This window comes from Gadus morhua, chromosome 21 (genome assembly GCF_902167405.1).
Source record: "Gadus morhua chromosome 21, gadMor3.0, whole genome shotgun sequence".
In the NCBI taxonomy this organism is placed as follows: Eukaryota; Metazoa; Chordata; class Actinopteri; order Gadiformes; family Gadidae; genus Gadus; species Gadus morhua.
In genome coordinates this window covers 8,929,025-8,951,109 of record NC_044068.1, presented here as the reverse complement: position 1 = coordinate 8,951,109, position 22,085 = coordinate 8,929,025, and the positions used below count along the sequence as shown (strand labels likewise).

General features: G+C 46.6%; 3 protein-coding genes across 9 annotated transcripts in view; 1 reads left to right on the top strand and 2 right to left on the bottom strand.

The window, feature by feature from the left end:
- The window catches only part of ino80 (INO80 complex ATPase subunit), a 40,806-nt gene extending 38,591 nt beyond the window's left edge, over positions 1-2,215 (top strand). For all 7 annotated transcript variants that reach the window (XM_030346010.1, XM_030346004.1, XM_030346005.1 and 4 more), the window contains exons 36-37: positions 22-237; positions 458-2,215. In XM_030346010.1, the coding sequence (XP_030201870.1) occupies positions 22-237; positions 458-666 (425 nt within the window). In that variant the 3' untranslated portion in view covers positions 667-2,215. The remainder of the gene's footprint in view (positions 1-21; positions 238-457) is intronic.
- A 1,112-nt stretch (positions 2,216-3,327) lies between these two features.
- chac1 (ChaC, cation transport regulator homolog 1 (E. coli)) lies at positions 3,328-5,126 on the bottom strand. Its single transcript, XM_030346103.1, has 3 exons — positions 4,479-5,126; positions 4,295-4,330; positions 3,328-4,175 (listed from the first exon to the last, which is right to left on the bottom strand). The coding sequence occupies exons 1-3, from the start codon at positions 4,647-4,649 to the stop codon at positions 3,789-3,791; spliced, it is 594 nt and encodes a 197-aa protein (XP_030201963.1). The 5' UTR covers positions 4,650-5,126; the 3' UTR covers positions 3,328-3,788.
- A 4,276-nt stretch (positions 5,127-9,402) lies between these two features.
- On the bottom strand, positions 9,403-19,659 carry dll4 (delta-like 4 (Drosophila)). The gene is made up of 11 exons (XM_030345771.1): positions 19,165-19,659; positions 18,744-19,004; positions 18,293-18,350; positions 17,266-17,529; positions 15,443-15,503; positions 13,875-14,005; positions 13,567-13,736; positions 13,050-13,269; positions 11,726-12,467; positions 11,088-11,196; positions 9,403-10,638 (listed from the first exon to the last, which is right to left on the bottom strand). The coding sequence occupies exons 1-11, from the start codon at positions 19,216-19,218 to the stop codon at positions 10,633-10,635; spliced, it is 2,076 nt and encodes a 691-aa protein (XP_030201631.1). The 5' UTR covers positions 19,219-19,659; the 3' UTR covers positions 9,403-10,632.
- Positions 19,660-22,085: the final 2,426 nt, after the last annotated feature.

Genomic DNA, 22,085 nt, shown 5'->3' with positions numbered 1-22,085 from the left:
CTTTACTCATTTCCCTCACAGGTATTTCAGCTCAGGACGCTGCGGGCCCCGGGAGGGGGAGGTCTGGCCGCAGCCGCGGCCGGCCCAAAGGCTCTGGGGGCGGAGCTAAATCGGCGGGGAAGGGGCGTGGCCGCAAGTCCACCGCCGGAAGCGCGGCAGCGATAGCGGGGGCGATGGCCGGAGCGGCGGCGGCGTCGGCCGCAGCCTACGCCGCCTACGGCTACAGCATGGGCAAAGGTGAGGGGACACACGCGCACCCACACACACACTCTTTTACACACACGTGTGTTGCACTCGGATGGGGATGGAATACTTTGCATCCACATGCAAGTTGAGCTCCGCTTTAATAGACTGACTCATACTCAGGATGTCAAATGTCTAAAAGGCTCAACTCATGATTTATTGAAGCTCTAAGCTCTTCATCTCGTCCGTCCCCCCCCCCCCCCCCCCCCTGAAGGCCTGCCTACGGCCGGCACTCTGCAGCCGGCTCTGGGCCGCTCCGGCGCGGCCCCAGCGGCCTCCAGCCCAGCCTTCAGCCCGGGCAGCAGCTCCTCTCCCCAGGCCAAGAGAGGGACCTCCACCCCCAGCCCCCACAAACACTCTGCGCACGCCGGCCACGGCTCGGCACGCAAGGGCAAGGGGCCCGCCGGACCGGGGCCACAGTAGCGCGCGCGCGCGCGCGCGCGCACACACACACACACACACACACACACACACACACACACACACACACACACACACACACACACACACACACACACACACACACACACACACACACACACACACACACACAGAGGAATAACCAGCTATGGTAAGCAAATGTGGACACCATGAAAAAAGACCCTCTTGCGCTCCACCCTGAAACCAGACCTGCTCTCACTGTGATCTCTCAGAAAGCTGGCCGCACAGTACCCACACTGTCAAGGGAACAGCATTCACTAAATGAAGGAACGCACTCTATTACAAAGTCACACACACACACACACACACACCCACACACGTGCGCACACAAAGAGTTACAATGCCCCGCAGTCCCTCCCAGTTGGTATGTTGCGTTTCTTATCTCCAAGCGTCCGAATGGCGTCTCCTGCTGTGGATATTGGCTTGCATTGTGGCAGGAGAGTTTCTTAAGTGCTTTGGAGATGAGACAACCTGGTTCCTCCTCTTGTGTTGTTTGTTCTATTTTGTGTCCTTCTGTGGTCATGTTCTGGGAGTCATTGATGGTAATGCCTAGGTTATATACATATGTTTGTATGTATGTATATATATATATATATATATATATATCCATACACAACATTTTAACCAACGTCATACATAAAGGGCTTTGAAAACGTATCGCCCAGTGCGAGAGAGTCCGATGAGTCTGATGCACTGAGCAATGTCTTCCATTTGCATGTCTTACTTTGGAAGTATTTTCTTTTTTTTTATTCTTTTTTTTTTATTGTTCAGTTCCTGAACTTCAAGCTGTTGGATCCTCCATCCTCTGCATTTCCAAAATGTGAATCCATACTACACCATACAAAACGTGTTCTCACTTTTGTACGATAGCTCTTATTTTTGTAATGGACGACCTACGAAACAGTACAAGCATGGCATAGCCTAAACAACTTTTCTCAAACCTTTTTTGTCCATGAAAACTTTTATATGATGCGATATGTTTCGATTAAAAACCAATGCAGCGATATTTTTTTAAATCGGATGATTACAAAAAAAACTTGAAGGCTAATGAAACATATTTCAAGACGATGCTGCTGCTTGGACTCAGAGCATTTCGATTTAAATTATTTGAATGTTTATTGCTTAAGTTATACAGGTTATGATCAGTAAGGATGAGTTGTGACTGTGATGTGAAAATTTCCATACAATACAAAGTAAATTATAGTGTTTCTTTTCGAGATTGCTTAGAATTTGTGTTCATATTTCAAAAAAAGGTACACAATTCTCAAATGTTTTAGATTGTTTACCGTTGATGGTTTTGGAATGGCAAATGTTTTGTATGTCAATCACTACATTCGTCTTAGGTTTTCTTGTTTAGTGTTAATAGTGTGATAAAATATGTTCTATATTGATGTACATAATATTGAGAGCAACATTTCCTTTGGTCTCCCTTATGTGCTTATCTATTTTTATAGGTTATGTGTACATAAAAAAAGTCTGCCATTTTACTAACAGGAAAAGCCAATTGAAAATAAAACTGTGCTAAATCTGGTTAATTGTGAGATTTTTTACATTTGCATCTAGAATCAAGGGCGGACATTCTTCTTGACTCCTATTAGAATGAATCACTTGAGTTATTTTTCTTATGTTTACGACCTTTTGAATTCATCTTTCAAGTCTTTTGACAGCTGCTTAATGTCAGAGTCCCGCCAACAGCACAGCCACACAAACATGATTTCATCTTGGAACTTTCACGTTTCTCAAGTGAAAGTTGAACAACTTTCACTTGAACGTGTTCGGGTACACGTTGCATAACTCTAAGGTGAAGTAAACGCTGATAAGATATGAGGGTGTGGATGTTGACACACATCTATACTGATGCACTGTTCTCATTGCATCCAGTATGGGTCACATATACAAAATGTTTTCAACATCGAACTCCCATATCTACAGCACACTTCACAAATACTCGAGTATAAAAGGTTATTGTTAATATTCTGGGTTCGAAGAACATGTGTGTTATTGGTAAAATCCTGGGTTAGAAGTGTGTGTGTGTGTGTGTGTGTTTTCATGGTAATATTCTGGGTTCCAAGAGGTGGGTGTGTGTATTCTTTTTCTTTGAGGGCTCAAGGATTTGTGTTGTGTTGAACTCTGACTTGTTCGTGGAACAGACGGTAAACACAGGACTTCCAGGTCTGAGGTAGTTCCCTTCCCAGCCCGGGGTGTTACGTAAGCCTGCGCACCTCCAGTGCGGTCTTGAGCTCCGGCCAAGGAACACGCTAGCCCAGCCAATTCGGGTTCGGGTGTGTCCAGGAGTGTTTACATGCATCTCAGCCCATGTATGGCGCTTCCAGCTAGACGTCTATATCCGCGCACAGGCTCGTATGGCTCTTGAAATACGATGGTGTTTACAAGGCGTTGAAAAACCACAAGTCCTTCGACTACAAATTCAAAACCATATTGGGCTGCACCAGTTCAGAATAGCTTCCTTGTATTTTTGTACGTCTACACTAATTAGTCACAACTTAATAGCAATGCAACCAAAGGTCACGTCGTGAGCTGAGGTTTACCCGAAGTGAATGCTATGCCCATGAGGGAGGGGATTTTAGCCTATATGAGTTTCATTACTCACTATGCAAAAGCAAGTCACACCGAAACAGAAACCATTGTTCAAAACTTTATTTCAGTCTGTGAAACTGGTCGTATTCGTCATCACATGTCAACACAACCAGCAGTCCTTTAGCAGTGCAAATACATATTTAGCTTATTGTGAACCCAACATGAGGGGTAAACATAGAGCACAACAATGTGGTTTACAGTTGCTCACAGGCTTGGGGATACAGTTACAGTAAATTAATGGCTGGCTGTAAAAAAAAAAATAGACTTTCCTTCCACATTTGATCACATGTAGTACACTCCTTTGGGGGGGGGGGGGGGGGTACTAGCGTTACAGACCTCAGCAACACAACAGGAATACAACGAGATAGTCATCCACCATGACATAATTATAAAGATATGACAGATGAAACGCCTTGATGTGTCTAATGTTGTCTATCTACTTTTTACTCAAAAGGTTAACAGTACAGAGAGGGGAGGAGGGAGGGGGGGGGGGGTCAGGGTACAAGCTATTGGGCCGCCAACAGGTAGGGCACGAACGCCAGCGCCGCCGCCTCGATGGCAAACAGGTGGGGGTCGTCTACGTGTGGGCAGCTCTGCCTCATGAACTCGGCCAGGCGCAGGAGGTACTCCAGGTTGTGGCCGGTCTTGCCGAAGCTCATGGCGATCTGAGCCCCGATCACCTCCGGGCTGGCGGGCCCCAGGTACAGGGGGTTGTCCTCGGTGGCGATGTACACCAGCGCCGTCACGGGCGTCTGGTCCACCCCGCCCTCGGGGTAGAAGTCCACTGACTTGGTAGCGTAGCCGCCGCGAACAGCCTCGCGCAGGTTCAGGTACTTGAGTGACTCCTCCACCTGGGCGCCGGTCACCTCGAAGGCCACGCCCCAAGTGCTCGCCTGTAGAGAGGGAAGAGGAGGAGATGTTAGTTCACCCCAACTATTGTGTTGGTAGGAACTCTGTATGAAAACGATTTCCGTTAGATTCCATTGCAGCGTCATAATCGCAGCCCACTTACGTCATCATCCTCCATCAGCGTCACCACTCTTCCGGGCTGCAGGGAGAGAAGAAAAATGGCTCGCGTCAATGACAGGGCAATGGAAAGTACATCAGGGCGTGGTACCACGAACAAATCACCCAGTCATAGTGTCTTAAGCCATCTCTGGCCAAATACATCATTTTAAAAAAAACGATAATCTTACCAACTCGTCATTTCCACGGTGAAAGTTATCGCCGTGCCAGAAGCGTCTCTTGTAGCCTTGAATATGCCCGACCATGCTCCTCTTGTATTTGAAGTCGGGCTTCCACACCAGCGACCCGTACCCGAAGATCCAGAGGCTGGTCTTCACGGTCATCACGTCCTGAGGCTTCATTTTTTCACTCGGTTTTAGAGGACGACGTTCAGATTAATGGATGGAGTGCTTACAGATAAATCTAACAGGCCGCTGGGTAGGCAGACTAGCTGGTTAATAGTAGCTTCCTTCGGTCAAGGAGGAGCGGCACAGGTTGGCTCACGGGTATACCGCGGACGGTATTCGAGCCCAACTGCTGTGCAGTCGAGAGGATGGAGTCTCGGAGAGGGTTTTGCCTTGCGCGATGCATGCCTGTGCATTAGTTCTGCCGCATACCTGCCTTAAAAATCCATGATAGCCTTGTGGCTTTCAACAATCTAAATCAAATCGATAGCGCTTGTGGCCAGCCACCTAAGCCAGCCGTGGATGACGTTTTAAGAAATAGATAATACTGGAAAGAAAAGTTAGATGAAAGACAAATGAAAGCTGGGCAAGCCGTTAATCTAATCGCTTCTATTGCAGCGGTCGTCGTTAAGCTTCTTCGATGACATGGCGCCTCTGTGCTGGCGACTATATACCAGCATCCCAGGGTGGGCGTGTCTTGAGCAGAGGCTTCGACCAATATAATTGAAGAATGGGTGGATCTCCACATCACTTTAGCCAATTGGGCTCCACAGCAGCAAATAAACTGTAAATCTAAACTAAACTAGATCTGGGATTGGCTCAAAATCGCTATAAGGCTGACCGATATCCCTCAAAGTAATTGGTCAAAGAATTTTCACTCATACAATATGATTAACTCATTGGTCAATTATTTTGTCACTCTCTGTGCTTCACTCTGGCTGATGCAATTTCTCCCATGTTTTCACGGCGAAGAAGTAACAGGCAAAGACATTGCATCAGACGAGGGGCACTCCTTCCTTGCCCTTATCAAGTATCAATTCTGTGAATCTATTATTATCAGATATCTTGAATATTCAGTTTTAAAGGTGTCATTTGGGACGGCTTATTATCATTACAGGGTTGTTATTACCGGGTTGTAATCGTTTTCACGTTTGTTGTTGTTGAATGCAGTCAAAACAAACAATGTCTGCCGACTTGAATAATATATATTTAGTATTGCATTCTTCAAACACTACAAGGCCTACATTGGCTGCATAGTAATACAACTATTGTGATTGTTCAAGATTTAGAGTAACATTAGTTCAACATACAGCAAATCAATAGACCTGGTATGTTGAAGATATGCTATTTGTGATGACTGCAACCATAACCCAAAGGTAAATAATCTTCTGCCATTTTTCTCCAAGAACAAGGAGCTATGGTAGTGGAAGACAGTGACAAAAAAGGGAGCCAAAAAACTCACTGTTGCATACGTGTGGATCAGGTACAATCACAACTCCAATCAATACATAGATGATCTATAAATAACAGGGTTATCTCGCTCGGAGAGATAAGCGTAATGCAGCCCTGTGGATGCCTCTGTGATCAGGGCAGGCATTCCAGCAGTGCATGGCGTTTATCTGCAGACTTCTCTGCAGGCTGAAGGCCTGAGCTGGGCGAGCCGGCCACACGCCGTCGTAAGCCCCGCGCATTGTGGGCATTCACAGCTGACAGCTTTAAATTCCCATCCTCATTCTTCAAATGGCGCCGAAATCCCCCCATCAGCCTCTTGAGTTTACAGAGAGATGAAATGCCTTTTGTTCATTGGATGGTCAACAAAAACTACGATGAAGATAATGATAAAGAAAAGGAGAATACGATTATTTTTATTGTATTAGTATTATTGTGGTTAGTACTATTTTTATCAGTAGAAAAAGCATTATTCATGTTTCTTTTTGTTTACGACTGATCTTTACTTCAAGAGAAAAGATGACGGACATACCCCACTTCTGTATCAGAAAAAGGAGAGATCTTTGTGGCATGCAGCCCTCTGCATTCCTTCCTACACCACGTTTTAGTGCGTGGCTCAGACTGGCGGCACGACAACCTATAAACAGAATACCAGTAATGTCCCCACGCAGCGCGCAAAATGCGGTTTCATCCCATCTACTTCGACCTGTCAGTCTGAATCAAAAATCGGAATTTTGGCATTCAGTGTCGCATAAATCAGGTTAAACCAGGATTCCAGAGTTCAATGGTGGGCATGAATATAAATGGCATGTACGAGGTTGTTTGCCAAACTGGTTTACTAAGCCATTATAGGAGACCAGCTGTGGTAGTCATGGGCATTGTGAGCACTGAGATTCTTACTGACACCTAGTGTTAATTTAATGAGACAGCTCCCATGTACTGCAGCGTGGGTTCAGGAGAGACATCTCGCTCCACTTTATTATTGTATGTTAATGATGTCTCTTCGTTCTGGTAAGGAAGGAATTCTGACGGCCAAATTAAGGAATATGCTTGTTTTGTTTCTATTCTTATTCTAGCACGTTGTGTAAATCCATTCTTCAGCCATTCACGCCTCTTGAAAATACTGTGTTACTATCATCTTGAGAATCAGGCTGTAACTCAGCCGTCCACAGGGAAGACAGCCATGTGCTTTGTGATTCAGAAGGGGATTGACACTTCTCCGGTTGCATAATAACGAGACAGATGAGATACAAAACACTGCTTCCGGATTGTTGAGGAGTGACATCCATTCTGCAAGTCCCCCCCCCCCGCCCCCCCCCCACCCCCGACCTCCACCCCCTCGTTCCTCCAGCAAAATAAATTGTGTTGATTAGCGCATTTGTCTCCCCGTTTGCTTGTTTTGCCGTCCAGTTTCCTGGAGACCCAGGGCATCTGTGTGAACAAGTGCAGCCCGCAGAAAGAGATGCGTGAGAAACGCAGTTGGCCAGTGCCGGCATGTTCTGCATTTTTGAATCAGGGAGGAAACAGGAAGTGATGTCACTGGGTCACAAACAGGATGCTGTGATTTGAACACAATGAAAACGCTTGGCCCGATGCAACGGAGACCTGGGGGCCAAGGAGCGGGGGCCCTCAGCATGTTGCCTGGGAATGTGGGGACGTTTATGAGCAGACATACTGGGGATTAAGAAACAGGTGCTCCCCGAGACTGGTCAGGTAACGGGCCGAACGTTGTGTTGTTTCTGTCCGCACTGGTCTGGAAGCCTTCAGAGCTGCTCCCTTCATGTGACTCTGTTTATGTCTGTGTCTGCGTGTGTGTGTCTGTGTGTGTGTGTGTGTGTGTGTGTGTGTGTGTGTGTGTGTGTGTTTGTGTGTGTGTGTGTGATTAGGCTGTGTGTGTGTGTGTGTGTGTCTGCTTGTGTGTGAGTGTGTATGTGAGTAGGCTATTTGTGTGTTTGTGAGAATGTGTATGCCTGCATGTGTGTGTCTGCATGTGTGTGTGTGTGGGGATGGGTGGGGTATTAGGATGAGGATACCTTGACCAACAGACAAACAGGATGTGTGTGACGGCTGAGCCTTCCGGATTCTCTGTCGGCTCTTTGATTAGGTCTGATGGCTGAGCGCTGATTGCGGCCAGACTGCTGTTAATGGGATGCACAGGCTGTTGTGTTTTGATGAGGTTGATGACACACTGTGAGGAGGAGGACAGACAATCATTTCAAACACCCCAGAAGGAGAAGAAGAAGGAGAAGAAGAAGAAGAAGAAGAAGAAGAAGAAGAAGAAGAAGAAGAAGAAGAAGAAGAAGAAGAAGAAGAAGAAGAAGAATACATCAAGAGATGGCGGTTTAGAGAACAGAACAGAAGCACTCTCTCAGACGCATGAATCCTAACTAGCATGCTGATTGCCCATTTCCAACCTCATTAAAAATACTTGAAATACATGAAAGAGAGGGAGGGAAAGCGGTTGCGTTTCTCAATGAGGGACCGGAGAACAAACGACGGCGGGAAGAGCGGGGAAGCAGACGAACCGCTCGTAACGAGAGTCCGGTTTGTTTTGACAAGTCAATAAACGTTTCTAGAAATAAAGTGCAGAGGTCAATGCTTCTCTACGTCTCTTTATATTTATGGCGGGTGCACTCTCCCATCTGGTTAGTCCTCCCTCACTCCCTCCCCCCCTCCCTCACCCACTCAACCACCCCCTCCATCATGGAGGGAGTGGGTGGCATTCAGATATTGCACTCAACCCGGCGCGGTGTCGCAGAGCCGACCCGCTGATGGTTGGAGTCGGCGGGGGAGGGGCCGGGTTTGGGGGGGTGGGGGGGGGGTGGGGTACATGTCTTGCGTGTGTGTATTTTTTAAGAGAGATCTATGCACAGCCAGAGCTCAGTCCGTGTGTGTGCGTGTGTGTGTGTGTGTGTGTGTGTGTGTGTGTGTGTGTGTGTATTGTACCCAGGGCGAGAGGCCTGGCATATGCCGTTGTTTTTATGGCAAAGCGGCCTCCTCTTGCTCCCCCACGGCATCTGTTTTATGTGTGTGTGTGTGTGTGTGGGTGTGTGGGTGTGTGGGTGTGTGGGTGAGTGTGTGTGTGTGTGCACGCACGTGTGTAAGTGCTTTGTGAGGGGTGGGGGGCGTTCCCCTTTGCCCCATGCCTGCCTTTGTTTCACCATTTCCAGCTTGAGGCGGTGGTATCCGTGGAAACTGATTTGAATTTCAACCCAATTTAGGCCTGAATAAGAGAACGTTTGGGTGGAGTTGTTTGAGGCTTAAAAAAAAAAATGAAAAAAAAAATATTTTCTCTTCGATCTAAAGCAGATTTCTTGTTTTGTAAATGTGAGGGAACTTTCTGGAATTCATATTCCGGAGTCTGTTGAAAATGTAGTTGGTTGGCCAATTCTGTGTAAATATTAATACAGTGATTTGAAGCCGTCTGGCTTCCCCATTAATAACTGTGCTTTGGTTGCAAGAAACACAAGACACAGCCAAATGTGGTTTGTACGCATTTCATTATTTAAAAACACCTCAAAAATAATTTCCTTTTCCATTCACTAGCATCAAATTAAGAACAGTTGAGAAGAAATTAAAGTTTTATTCTTCAGAAGTTTGGTCCTTATAAATATGCATTATATACAAAATAAAATTATAAAACATATAAAGAACAGTTTTTCATATTTAAATTAAACTCTTCAAATAATCATCACTTTAAAAAAATGACATTCTTGGTTCTGTATTTTTAATTTTGTGTGACAGGCAGGCAGTGGTGTGACAGTCTTGTTCGTGTTCAGTCTCTTCATATTTTTAGGTTGGGTTGCATAAAAATACCCATTTTGAATCCCTCTCTTCTCGGATCTTGCTGGCACAGCACCGACTATTGCGCTTCTGTGGTTTCCCCTCCGATTCGTTGATTAAAAAATAGTTCCCCCACCTCACCCCGCTGTTTTTTGTAGTGCAAATGATCCAAGAAGAGTCAAGGGCACGAATTTAGCATCAAACCCTCCCGTACCCCATTCTTTTAAGGCTTCTAGTGAATTTGGGCTGCATACAATCTTTACTGATGCACGGAAAAGTCGGATCGTTCATTTGCTTTTTTGCGTGTGTTTGATTGACAAGTTGGATATTATTTCTCAGACGTTCAGAGCTCTAAGAGTTTGTACTGTCTGCGTTTCGTTCTTCGACGGGCGGGCGAGTGTTGCAAGTTTCCACCCCGAGTCTTGCATAGCACGCACAGCTGGTGGGAGCATGAGCATGGGATTCCCATCACCGGCACCTCCGTTTTGATTGGTTCAATGATTATCGCACAAGGCCAGTTCGACTACAAGGGGGGGCTGTATTATCCGTCTCCTCTTGCAGTCGTCAAGGAGTGATTCATTATTTGAACTGACGGCCCCAAAGTCAGAGAAGTCAGAGAGTCAGCCGGGCATCAAAGGCAGTCCAGGTCGCCGTTCCCACAAACGAGACAACCTTATTTTCTGTACATGTCTCTATATGTGACCACGCGGTTCCAGAGGAGAGAGTTCTCTGATGTGGTTCATGTCTGTGCCGCAGAGCAAACCGAAGGTTCTGCCAAGTTCCTCACTTCTCAAGTGTTCCAGAGCAGCACTTTTTGTCCAAAACAATCGGGAGCCTTTCTTCTCCTCATTTGTAAACAATCCAGAATGTGGTATTCTGACTCGATTGTGTGTTTCTTCCCACTCAAGGGCCGTCTGCACTCCATGCTTTATACCTGAGGATGAACAGCAGAGGAAATGTGGGTTAAAAATCGGACTGTGTGCAGGTTGCAAACTGTATTTCATCTCTTCAAGCTAGCGTTCAGTCGGATGCAAAATGGCGCGTTGAAACCATTTCAGGCCGTTTGACAGAAAGTAAATCGAGTTTGCATTTCACTTTTAGAAATCAGGTCAACACATGGTCAAGATGGAGGACAGTCCTGTAATAGTGACCTTATGGAATAATCGACACAAAAGCTGGCTTCTCTCTGGAAACACTTCTGAAAAATGTCTGCATCACTTAAAAATGTAGGGAACATCTTCTGTGCTGTAATGAATACATCAAAAAGACGGCCATCGACCATAATAGGCTCCAGCAGTGAGGTATGGCATGCCTACAATAGACTGATATGCTATAAAACGAAGCTATAAAAGTGCAGATGAAGACTTGGTTTATGGAGCCTACCTCGGTTGCGATGACGCACTCCCGTCGCTCCTCCGCTATAACAAACACCGACTGGTACATGGAGTCTCTGGGGGAGCATATCGCTGATATCCTACACTCTGGCTTTTCACTGCAAACACAAATCACACTGCGTTAAAACAAACTGGAAGCACATGGCACAGCAATGCATTCGACGCCCATGGAGGTTAGGAGCACACTGAGGCACGCTAACATGTTGGAACATAAACTACCCGCAACACTAATGTAAAGTGTTTTTGGGGAGATTTGGACGCAAGTCTGCGGGAGTAAATTGTTGACATGCAATCGTTTCATCAAAGGGATATTTGACATGTGTATGTTGGCGACCTAGATTTGATGCTTTTCTGGAGAAATGTTTCTTTCCCTCTCAATTTGCGTCTCTTTTTTTTTCCCTCTCAATTTGCGTCTCTCAGTGTGTTTTGCCTCGAGAGTTCAACAATGAATGCCTCATTCATTTTGGACGATATACAGCACTCTATGTCATAGTCAACAGAAAAAAACACACAGTCTGACTGCAGTTGAAATAAGGCTCAGGCTCTACAGCTACATTAACTCTTGAGTCAGCAACTGGACCCAAACGGCATTTCTAAAAGGGTAAAATAATAAGAGCGGTTTCTTACCTGTACATTCGACTCAATGGCACTTTTTCTTCTAAACACTTGTCATAAATTAGACCTTTCCCCTCCTGCGACGAGTCCTCCTTGAACTCCTTGGCCTTCGAGCCGTACGTGTCCAAGTGATAGTTTTTACGGTTAAAGTTCGACTTCTCCGACTCGCAGTCCACCTCCAGACCCGCCTTCTGGTTGGTGTTTTTGAGTTGCGACGCCGGGATCAGGTTGTCCCGCTGGACGTTGGACAGGTTGTTCATGGTCTCCGTGTCTCCCCCGCCCTGCCGGGCCTGCCTGTGGACGTGCCTCATGGCCAGGCCCACCATGCACAGCAGCACCAGCAGCGCCACCAAGCCCACGGCCAACACCACCGCCGCCCACGGGAAGCTATCCGGCCCGTGGTCAGGTCTGACCACGGGGAAGGTCACGGCGTCCGGGTACTCGCAGCGGGACCCCGCGAAGCCCGGCGGGCAGAGGCAGGCGGTGGGGGGCTTGCCCGGACCCCCTCCCCCGGTGCAGAGGCCGCCGTTGGCGCAGGGTCGAAGGGCGCACTCGTCCAGCAGCCGGTCGCAGTTGCGGCCGCCGTAGCCCGGGAGGCAGGCGCACTTGTAGTCGTTGGTGTGGTCCAGGCAGGTGCCGCCGTTGACGCAGGGGTTGTCGGCGCACTCGTTGACGTTGATCTCGCAGCGCTGGCCCGTGAAGCCCGCCCGACAGCTGCACACGCGCATGCCGCTGTGGATGACGCACAGCCCGCCTGCGGAGAACCAGGGCAGAACGTTAGGATGTGGAGGGGACGATTGCTTTCGTCCTTAAGGGAGCCCCCGAAGCAAAGGGGCAGTCGTCTGTAATCGGGCGGACAACATCGCACAACATCGACCAGAGCTAATATTCGTCCTCTCAAGTTGGTTCTTAGAACGCACAAAGCCTTTTCCCAACCCAACCCCCCCCACCCCCTACATAGGGTCTTCTAGAGCGCTCTCTATCGCTGGTGTCAACACCGTACGGCATTGTTCCCCCGGCACACACGAGAACAATCCCACTTCTTTCGGCTGTTTACAAAGCGAGAGAAATCGAGCCACGTAGGATATTTGTCCCCCTTTCGTCAACAACTGCCATCGGCCGCAGCAGCCACAACTACAATCTACTGGTGTAAGGGGCCCGAGTGTTTACACGCAGGACAATAGACACCAAGTTCCAACCAATTCCTGTTGTTGGACACTGCTTCCAGTTGCAGGAATTTGAAAAAGGGGGGGTTGGGGAGAGAGAAGGGTTTGAGGGAGAAGTTCACACGCGTGGGTTGGCGGGAGAGGCGGGAGGAGGAGGAGGAAGACGCTACCGTTGGCGCATGGAAGCGAGGTGCACTTGTCCACCCTCTTTTCGCAGTTGAGTCCCGTGTAGCCGTGGGGACACTCGCACACGTAGCTGCGGCCGTTGTCCTTCTCGCGGCACTGGCCGCCGTGGAAGCAAGAGGCGTCGCCGCACGTCAGGAGGCTGTGCTCGCAGTGGGAGCCCTCAAACCCGGGGAGGCAGGTGCACGTGTAGCCGCTATCAAGGTTCTGGAGAGGAAGAAGAAGAGGAAGAGGAAGAGGAAGAGGAAGAAGAAGAAGAAGAAGAAGAAGAAGAAGAAGAAGAAGAAGAAGAAGAAGAAGAAGAAGAAGAAGAAGAAGAAGAAAAAGAAGAAGAAGAAGGAGAAGCAGCAGAAGAAGAAGAACAACAAACAAGGGATTAGCGGCATGTTGCATCACAACAAACACCCTATTCCCTCACTCCCATCATTCTAAATAAAGGATGATCGCATCTCATGATACACTATATCATCTATCACATTTCTTCCAATCCCATTGCCAACTCACTGTGCATATGCCTGCGTTCCTGCAGGGGTTGCTGTCACACTCTTGCATCTCCAGCTCACAGTTGACGCCTGTGAAGCCGGGCAGACAGGTACACGTGTAGCTGCCCTGGCCCGTGTTCATGCAGGTGGCTCCGTTCACACATGGCCGGTGATGTGTGCAGAAGTTCAAATCTAAAAAGGACGAAGGCCATGGGAGTTTTTCGTCAACACTGCCCGCACGGAAACAAAAGAAAAGCAACAACCTCTGCTACACTCCTGGCTGGAGAGGTGGTTGGACTGTAAAGATCAAGTTTGCTGGGGGATGTATACCTTGGTCACAGAACAGGCCCCCCCAGCCCTCCTGGCAGTTGCACTGCCATGGCTGTTGGCAGGTCCCGTGCTTGCAGGCGGGGTATTTCTTGCACTCGTCGCAGAAGGGACCCTGCCAGCCTTCTCTGCAGCTGAAAGTGACATGGAAAAAGGAAGGTTTTGATTAAGTACCGGCTAATGCACGTCTCATTAGGGACAGCGGAACTGGCCTTCAGCGCCGCGTCTGAAATGACCACATTTGGTATCTGCAGGGTTGTTTGTTGATGTTTTCTATTAACTTGGCCGGCTAAACCACGAGAGGTCAATTATGTTAAACATTATATTAATCAAGTGAACAGGCAGAGTTGAGAAGGGCAATTTTTCAGAGTAAGCAGAAGCACTGTGCTTATGGTTTTAGGTGGTTGCCATTGATTAAGGGTAAGGGGTAACATCAATCCTTTCTCCACTTGCCACACTTTGTCGATGCTTTATTGCTATTGGTGGTATTTCACAAGCCATTACAGCCACATCCATTCCCACACATATCCATCCCGCTTATCATTACAAACTGCCGCTTGAAATTCTCCTAACAAAACATTGATTACATTTAGGCCCATATGTTTGGCTTCTTTATGTATGTCAGTATGGCAGTTAAATTGTATTTCATAATCTTCCCATCTTGTTGATTACAATTGGGCCTACAGTATGTTGAAAACAACAAAAGTACTAAAATAACATTAACATTTGCACACAAACATAGTCAGTCAATACATATTTTGAGTTTTAATGTGACGCAATGAATAATGAATAACAACCAATGGGGGAAGTTCGTCAGTCCGGTCTATTGTTAGGGGTGGTGTGTGGCTCAGTCCATACTGGAAGGTAATATTAAAATACAGTAAGGCTTTTGGGCATAACAACATGGTGGCCTCCTCTCATGTTTCCCAGGGTTATCAAATGCTTAGTGTGGGTGAGAAGCAAAACTGTGAAAACAACAGCGTGTGTGTGTGGGGCTTGGGATGCTCTTTTAACGGCAGTACGCATCCAGTCTGAGTGAGTAGGGGCATGGGAGCAGCTTTAGGGTGGTAAACATCTAAAGGGGTTTATCCTCAATTTGGGTCAGTTTTGGTCAGGGAGGGATGGATTTGTGTTTTAAAAAAAAAAGGGGGTCAAAATAGGATTCGGGAGGAATTTCTCACAGTGAATCCAATGAGTGATTGAGTGAGTGAGTGAGTGTTGAACAGAGAAGGCGAGATACGAAGAGAGAGCCAGGGTCGGAGATGATGAGGGGTCACTGTGTGCAGCCTATGGATCATGAGAAACTGAGAAATGAAAGAAACGCCGTGCGGAGCAGAATACCCATAGGAACAAACAAAAAAAAGAGATGTTTGAACTTGAACTCCCCGTGATGAATGTTCTGGGCATGAGAATAGCGGGATTTAGTGTTAAATCCTTAAAGCAGTGAAAAGATGGACTGAACGCAACAATGCATTTGAAAATCAATATGGAGTGATGGAGAAGAGCCAGCAGGGTCTTCCAAAATGAATCCTGTGAAGCAATCATTCAATTTAAAAAAATTTTCTACTTACACACACTCTCCCGGTCTGGAACAGTTTCCATTCCTCTCACTGCAGCCATCCAGGCATATTGCTAAAGCACAAAGAAAAACAACAGCATAAGGTCATATAGTCTCTCCGCCAAGACATTTTCTTCCAGAATGAATATATTGATAAAAGACTATCACTGAAAACAGAATTGCAAATACATTCAATTATTGTCTATTTCCATAGAAATATTTACAGACACGTTTTGAAGCATAGATTGGTTCACGCGAGTCATCAGGGTGCCCAACACAGCTGTTTATTTCTACAAATAGCAATTGTGTACGTCGGGCTTATTCTATGGGGACAGTTGGACGCAGCCTCAAACCGCCACGACTTTCATCATAGCCAAGGTATAACCGCGCGTTTGATCTGGACCTGCTGCGCACAAGTCCCAGCTGCCACCAGGAAGTCGGTTAGGGAGGTTTTCTCCTGTTTAGTGCACTGATTCTCAGAAGGAAGGCGACCGGCGGTGAATAAGCGGCCGGTTAGTCCCGAACAGATGCTTGCTCTCAATAGCAGACAGCTGTCATTCTTGTTGTTTGTGGTCTGCGCGAGAACCATATTTTGCAGCTGCCACGCCGCGCGTTCAACAATACGGCGACTGGAACGTCGGTGGCGCGTGGCGGATGATAATGCCGCGATTAACCTTGGCGCGTGCAGCCGCCAGGGCTATGAATGTCCGCTCGCGCTGGGATTATGTTACATGGCACGCGCGCCAAGCGAGTTGTAGGTATAACAACAACTTTCTGGGGCTGGATGGAGAAAGCAAGACAGACTGTATGGGGGAGAGGCGTAATGAGAGTTTTAAAATGATTGGAGTCTGCACGACATTAAGACTAATTAGTCTTATGTGAATGTATATTGTCTGTAGGCGTAGCCGACGATTGATGGGTCTATAATTGCAACACGTGAGCCCATCTGGTTAGAATTTGCCACAATCAAATGAGTACGTGCCAATTTCTCTTTCAGCACCGAGTGACATCGATGACGGATCCGCTGTCACCCTCCCCGGTCACGAATACCACATGGTAACTATTACTTTCACGGTTTCTCGTTCCAATCACCTCCTTGATTCATTTGTTTGAGTGAAAAGGGGCCTGCTCTCTTGTGATGCCAAATGGCAAAGAACTGCGCCACCAGAACCACGATTCAGGCCGTCCTAATCCAATACATTCCGAGGTTTCACGATCCAGTCAGCTTAGTTTTATTTTTACAATAATAATATGGTTGGCAATGCTCAAACGTCTAAAATACAATTGCAACAGCCATGCAAACGGAGAAAGTGCCAATTATGCCACTCAAATTATACAATCATGCAGGAATGCAATGATTCCATGCAGGAATTTCTAAAATTGATTTTTGACATCCAAAATTACACATTAGCTATAGCATAAATCACTACATGGCCTCCATTCACAGCTTCCTGTGGTCCCGGCCTCTTAGAGAAGCAGGAAGTACTTTTTGTGAGGTGGATCCACATTTTCATCACAGAATAACCAAAGGTAAGGTTCTCTGTTCTCTCTGAGTTGACCATGACACACCATACAAGATTATTAGACCGCCACAAGTTCAACTAGGAGGACATCTTGTGTATGTTCTCCATCAAAAGACACAAGGCATCCATTTACATCACACAACTACACCAAACCTACATCAAAAATACATACAAATGTAACCACGACCCAACAAAACACCAAAGGTCACCCAAGGCAGAAAGACTCAAGCCTCAAAACGAAACAGCAACCAGCTCAGTCTCAAGACCGAGTGCGGGCCAGTCAACCAGTCAACCAACCAGGAGGTGTGCTTACGTTCTTCACAGTATTTGCCCTTCCACCCTGCCATGCAGGACAGCTGTCCGTCACGGGTGCACGTGTAGTGGCCGAATCGGTCGTCCCGGGACATGCACTTCTTGGAGCAGCTCTCCCCGTAGTAGTTCTCTTGGCAGACAAAGCGGTAGGAGTATCGGAGCTCTGTCTGCCTGCCAGACTGGGAGTCCTGGGACCACTCGCTGCCCACCCCCATCTGTCTCTGGATGGAGAAGAAGCCGATCAGCATGTCCGTGTTGTTGGTGTCTGGAGGGAAAACATGAAGAGATGGGGGTTGGATTTGAGTTAAAGGTGTCTCGTTTGGACTAGGGTATATATTCAGTCGCTTCATTAAAATGCTCACAGTCAACATACATGGATACTTTTTTGAAGTATACCGTTCAAAAGAACAATCTTTGGTTTGAAATAAATCTGCTCTGATGAGTCAGTGCAGATTTGGACAGAAGATGAATTGAGTTGGAAATGTGCTTTCTTTCTTTCCACCGGCATTAAAACATTCCCAGGCATACCCCTCCCCCCCAAAAAACACACACACACACACACACACACACACACACACACACACACACACACACACACACACACACACACACACACACACACACACACACACACACACACACCTCCCCTTCCAAAGGGCGGAACGGCGTAAGGTGTAAAGTACAGGAAGATGTAGTCAGGGGCTTTTGGCAGGCAGCGTGTATTCTCACCAAAGCCCACGGTTCGTTCCCACGCCAAAAATAAACCAAAGGAAGTTCAATTGTATTGGAGTATGAGAATGAGAAAGGTGCTCCGGAGTTAACAAAGGGCAGCGCATGCCTCAAAACGTGTGAAACTACAACATATTTGCCAAATCGCATGCATCTTTTTTTTGGCTGACCGTGCAACTTTACATATGGTTGGCCGTAAAGTGAAGATATTTGTGCGATAGGGACGTTTGTGCCTTGAGTCAATTTAAACTGCAACCATACTGAAGAGCTCCCTCCTGTGGTCTGAAAGGTTTGCTTACCTATAGGCGCACTTTCTTGAGGCGAATGCCAGGCTTCAATGATCAGTGAAAACGAACCCTGAGGAGGTAACACATTGAGTTATTACAGAGGGCACATTATAACACACGCATAAAGTACATACAATAGGGTTAGTTGTCCTGATCTAGAGCCTTCTATTTCTGCATTTGTAATGTCCGATTAAAAGCAGATGGAGAATATAGTTTTATATTTTGATTAGAGTTGCATTTAATCAAAGCGGAGTAGCCTGTGGTAAACAGTTCCCCAGATTGAAATGAAAGACGTGGTCGCAATCCAATCCGTTTGATGAAAGAATTACCTAATGGTAATGGATTAGTCGAGCTGACCAATAACCCGGGCGCTACCAATGACACTGAGCTGCCCCCCTTTTATTTTGACTGCCTGCTCCAGCCAATACAATTCTACCAATGATTGCATTTCTTTCATTCTTACCGGCCATCCAAAGTTGACTTGCACTCGGATCGGAGTGGTAAACGTGCCGCTGTCCTTTGCGCTGAAAGAGTTGGTCCCCAGAACCGGTGTCATTCCGCTCCCAAAGATGCAGTCACCTGGCGAGACAACCGCCTGGTAGTTCTTCAAGCAAACTCTAAAGAAAGTCCTGCAGCTGGGTGTGCACGCGTTCCCGTTGGCCAGCATCGCTTTGTGATTCCTAAACTCATGGAGGTCGATCTCAAACACACCGGCACCGAATACCTACAAGAGAAGACACACACACATTTAGGATACCGGGGCCGTTACGCATCAATATCCTCATTGACTATGGCCTCCCGTCTTTTTTTTCTTTCTTTTTTTTCCCCATAAGGGACCTGAAACGGTGTGGTCAGGATGCGTATTCCTTGCCCCATAGGCCTACCTGTGTTATCAACGTGGTGCTGAACGCAACTGTAAAGGTAAACCAGGCTGCCATCCTCTTCGCTTCTCCTGGGCAGCCGCGTCACCACCCAACGAAGCCCGTATCACGGACAGCACAAACCCCCTTTTCCCCCAAAGAATGTACCCCAAAGAAGAAGAAGAAAAAATAACTGCTAGTAATAATATACAGTGTAAATCCTTCTTCACTCCTGGGGAGTTTTTTTTCGATGCTCTTGATTTGTTGATGTGTCAAAAACGCAAAAAATAAATAAAGCAATATCCCCCAAGTTATCCAAAAGGTGAAAGGAAAACCCAATATCCAACAGCGGGCTCTCCCCCGTCAGCAGGCTTCTCGTCGCGTGCGCTGTATTCCACGGGGCGTCTTGCTGGGTTTTTGCGCGCGGTGGACCGCTTGTTTTGGTGCTGCCTGCTGCTCGCGCTGGTGCGTCAGTGTGTGCCTGGGTGGATACGAAACACTCGTCTCGATACTCGTGAATGAAACCCTCGTGCGTCTCCTCCCCGATATATAGACTCCGCGCGGCTCATTACATAAACTGTCAATCAGTATTTGACACCGCCCATTTTACATATTCAACCCCCCTTCTCTCCTGTACCCCCTCAACAATTATCTAGATGTGATACCTAGTGGCACGTTGCTGACTGATCACCGAGCCGTGATGTGATTATTAACAAACTGCAACATCTGGTCACTTTTCTTACTTTATTTTTTGAGAGGTGCGCAAAAACGCATGGCGCGTGTTCTCATGGCAATATTGAAAAGGCAAACACCTAATATTACTCCTTGAATTAGACTCGTAATTTGAGGCCCATAAAATTTCATATATATATACATGTACACATTTTTTGTATATCTATGTAACCATCCAATTGATATAAGCAAGCTTATACTTCCAATTATGCGTGTGTAGAAAAACGATAAAGAATAAAAAATAATACATTATATTGTTATTTTTTGTACATTTAGGTACGTGCCCCGTGAGTTTGGCTTTGCAAAATCAAATGGTTACCTTTGCCTATGTAAGAATATATTACTTGACTATAGCGCCTATAATATATATCATTTGGTTATAGACGCCTGTTTACTGTTTTTTTTCTGAATCTCATTTGACCACGAGATCCTTCTCTTAACTTGTAAATGAACACCATTCTGTTTTCCCGGAATTCATTTCAGTGTCTTTGTGGCGCGTGCCGCGTGCTGCCACCCATGTCTCTCCAGTCCTGTGGCGGCGTGCCTCCTATTGTTGGGACGCGTGCCCCCTTTCTGCCTCCATACGGCTTTAATGTGCGGGACGGGAGACATAACTATTCAGCTGTATGCAAATGAGCGCTCTCTCTCTCTCTCTCTCTCTCTCTCTCTCTCTCTCTCTCTCTCTCTCTCTCTCTCTCTCTCTCTCTCTCTCTCTCTCTCTCTCTCTCTCTCTCTCTAGTTCATACGCACACACGCGCGCGCGCAAAAACGCTAAATCAGCTGCATTCGTAAAATGACACGGACTTTAATAAAAAACAGTCGTATTTCACACCTGACAGTTCATTTAGAGGGAATTGTTTAACGGTTGATAGCCCATATGGAGATTTTAAATTGATTTAGCCTATTTCGCTCATGAATGTATTCGAATAAATGCATTATTCCAAAGAAAACCAAACAGAAACCTTCGACGGGTGAGTCGATGTGAGTTCTGATGAGTTTGGCTTGTCCTAATACGTGTTCCAATAATTAATTGCTCGCGCAGTTGTGCCAACATCCATGGGGTGCGTTTGATTTTCCGATTGGGTGTGTTTGTTATTCGATCACATGCAGCTTTATGCGCCCGTGCCTCTCATTCACCATCTGGTGGGGGGCCGTGCGGGCGCAGCGTTGTATCGCCGTCGCTGCATAGACACCAGTACGTTGTCTTATCCAAATTGTCTCTGGCACACTTGGTTGAACTTTAAGGACGCAATCAACTTCGTTTTATTATCATTTTTTATGGAGATTATTGCTCTTGATGACACACGTCCGTAAACACAGCCTCAACACGTAGCTTAGCCTATCATATAAAGCAAACTGCACAATAGGTAAATAATAATCTTAGAATTATGCTTTTATTCGATTCATTTGTTGATACTATTCCTATTCATAGCCTACACTATAGGATTTGCAACATGGATATTAGTCTTTTCCATCAAAACCAAATACAAACCACCATTGTTGCAAACAGGCCTATTCGGTCTATAGTGACTCTTAAATCACTAACAAATCATATCTAGATTAAAAAAAATCCATTATCCTTTGCAGGAACTCTTGTTGAACGCTGTGGGTCATCTTGTGTTGTTCTACGGTAGCCGTTTGTTTGCAGTTCATCTAGTTTTGTTCTACAGTAGCCGTGTGGTGTGGAGAGCGACAGCGGTTCTCATCTATATTTGTGCAGTGTTTATATGAGTACGGCACGGCCGACCGTATGAATACTTTTCATATTGACACACCTGTTGGGCCTCTTATGCACAGACGGGCAAACAAAGACTCTTGTAGGCCAGTGGCTTTTAACCCATGGCTCTCTTGTCCATTGTCCCAGTGGTGGACATTCACAATAGTATATTATGGCCATATTAGGAGTTCTTACAATTTGTTGTTATTTTGTATGTTTGAAGGTAAGCTTTGGATCAATACAAGAGTGCAAGAGACGGATTTCGTGAAGTGAGCCAGCCTGTAATGTGGATCGGCATAACTCATAATAGAGGGTCATGGGTCGCCCTGACAGATTGCCCTCCAGGTGTTCAGGTTTGCCTTATTTCATTGGCCCTATTGCCGATAATGGTTTATAAGGCCCCATATAACCGCTTATCTTGTTTAAGAGCCATATGTGCTTGGCCAGGCTGAGCTGAAACTTAACATAAATGGTGTAAATCGCTGGTTATTGTGGG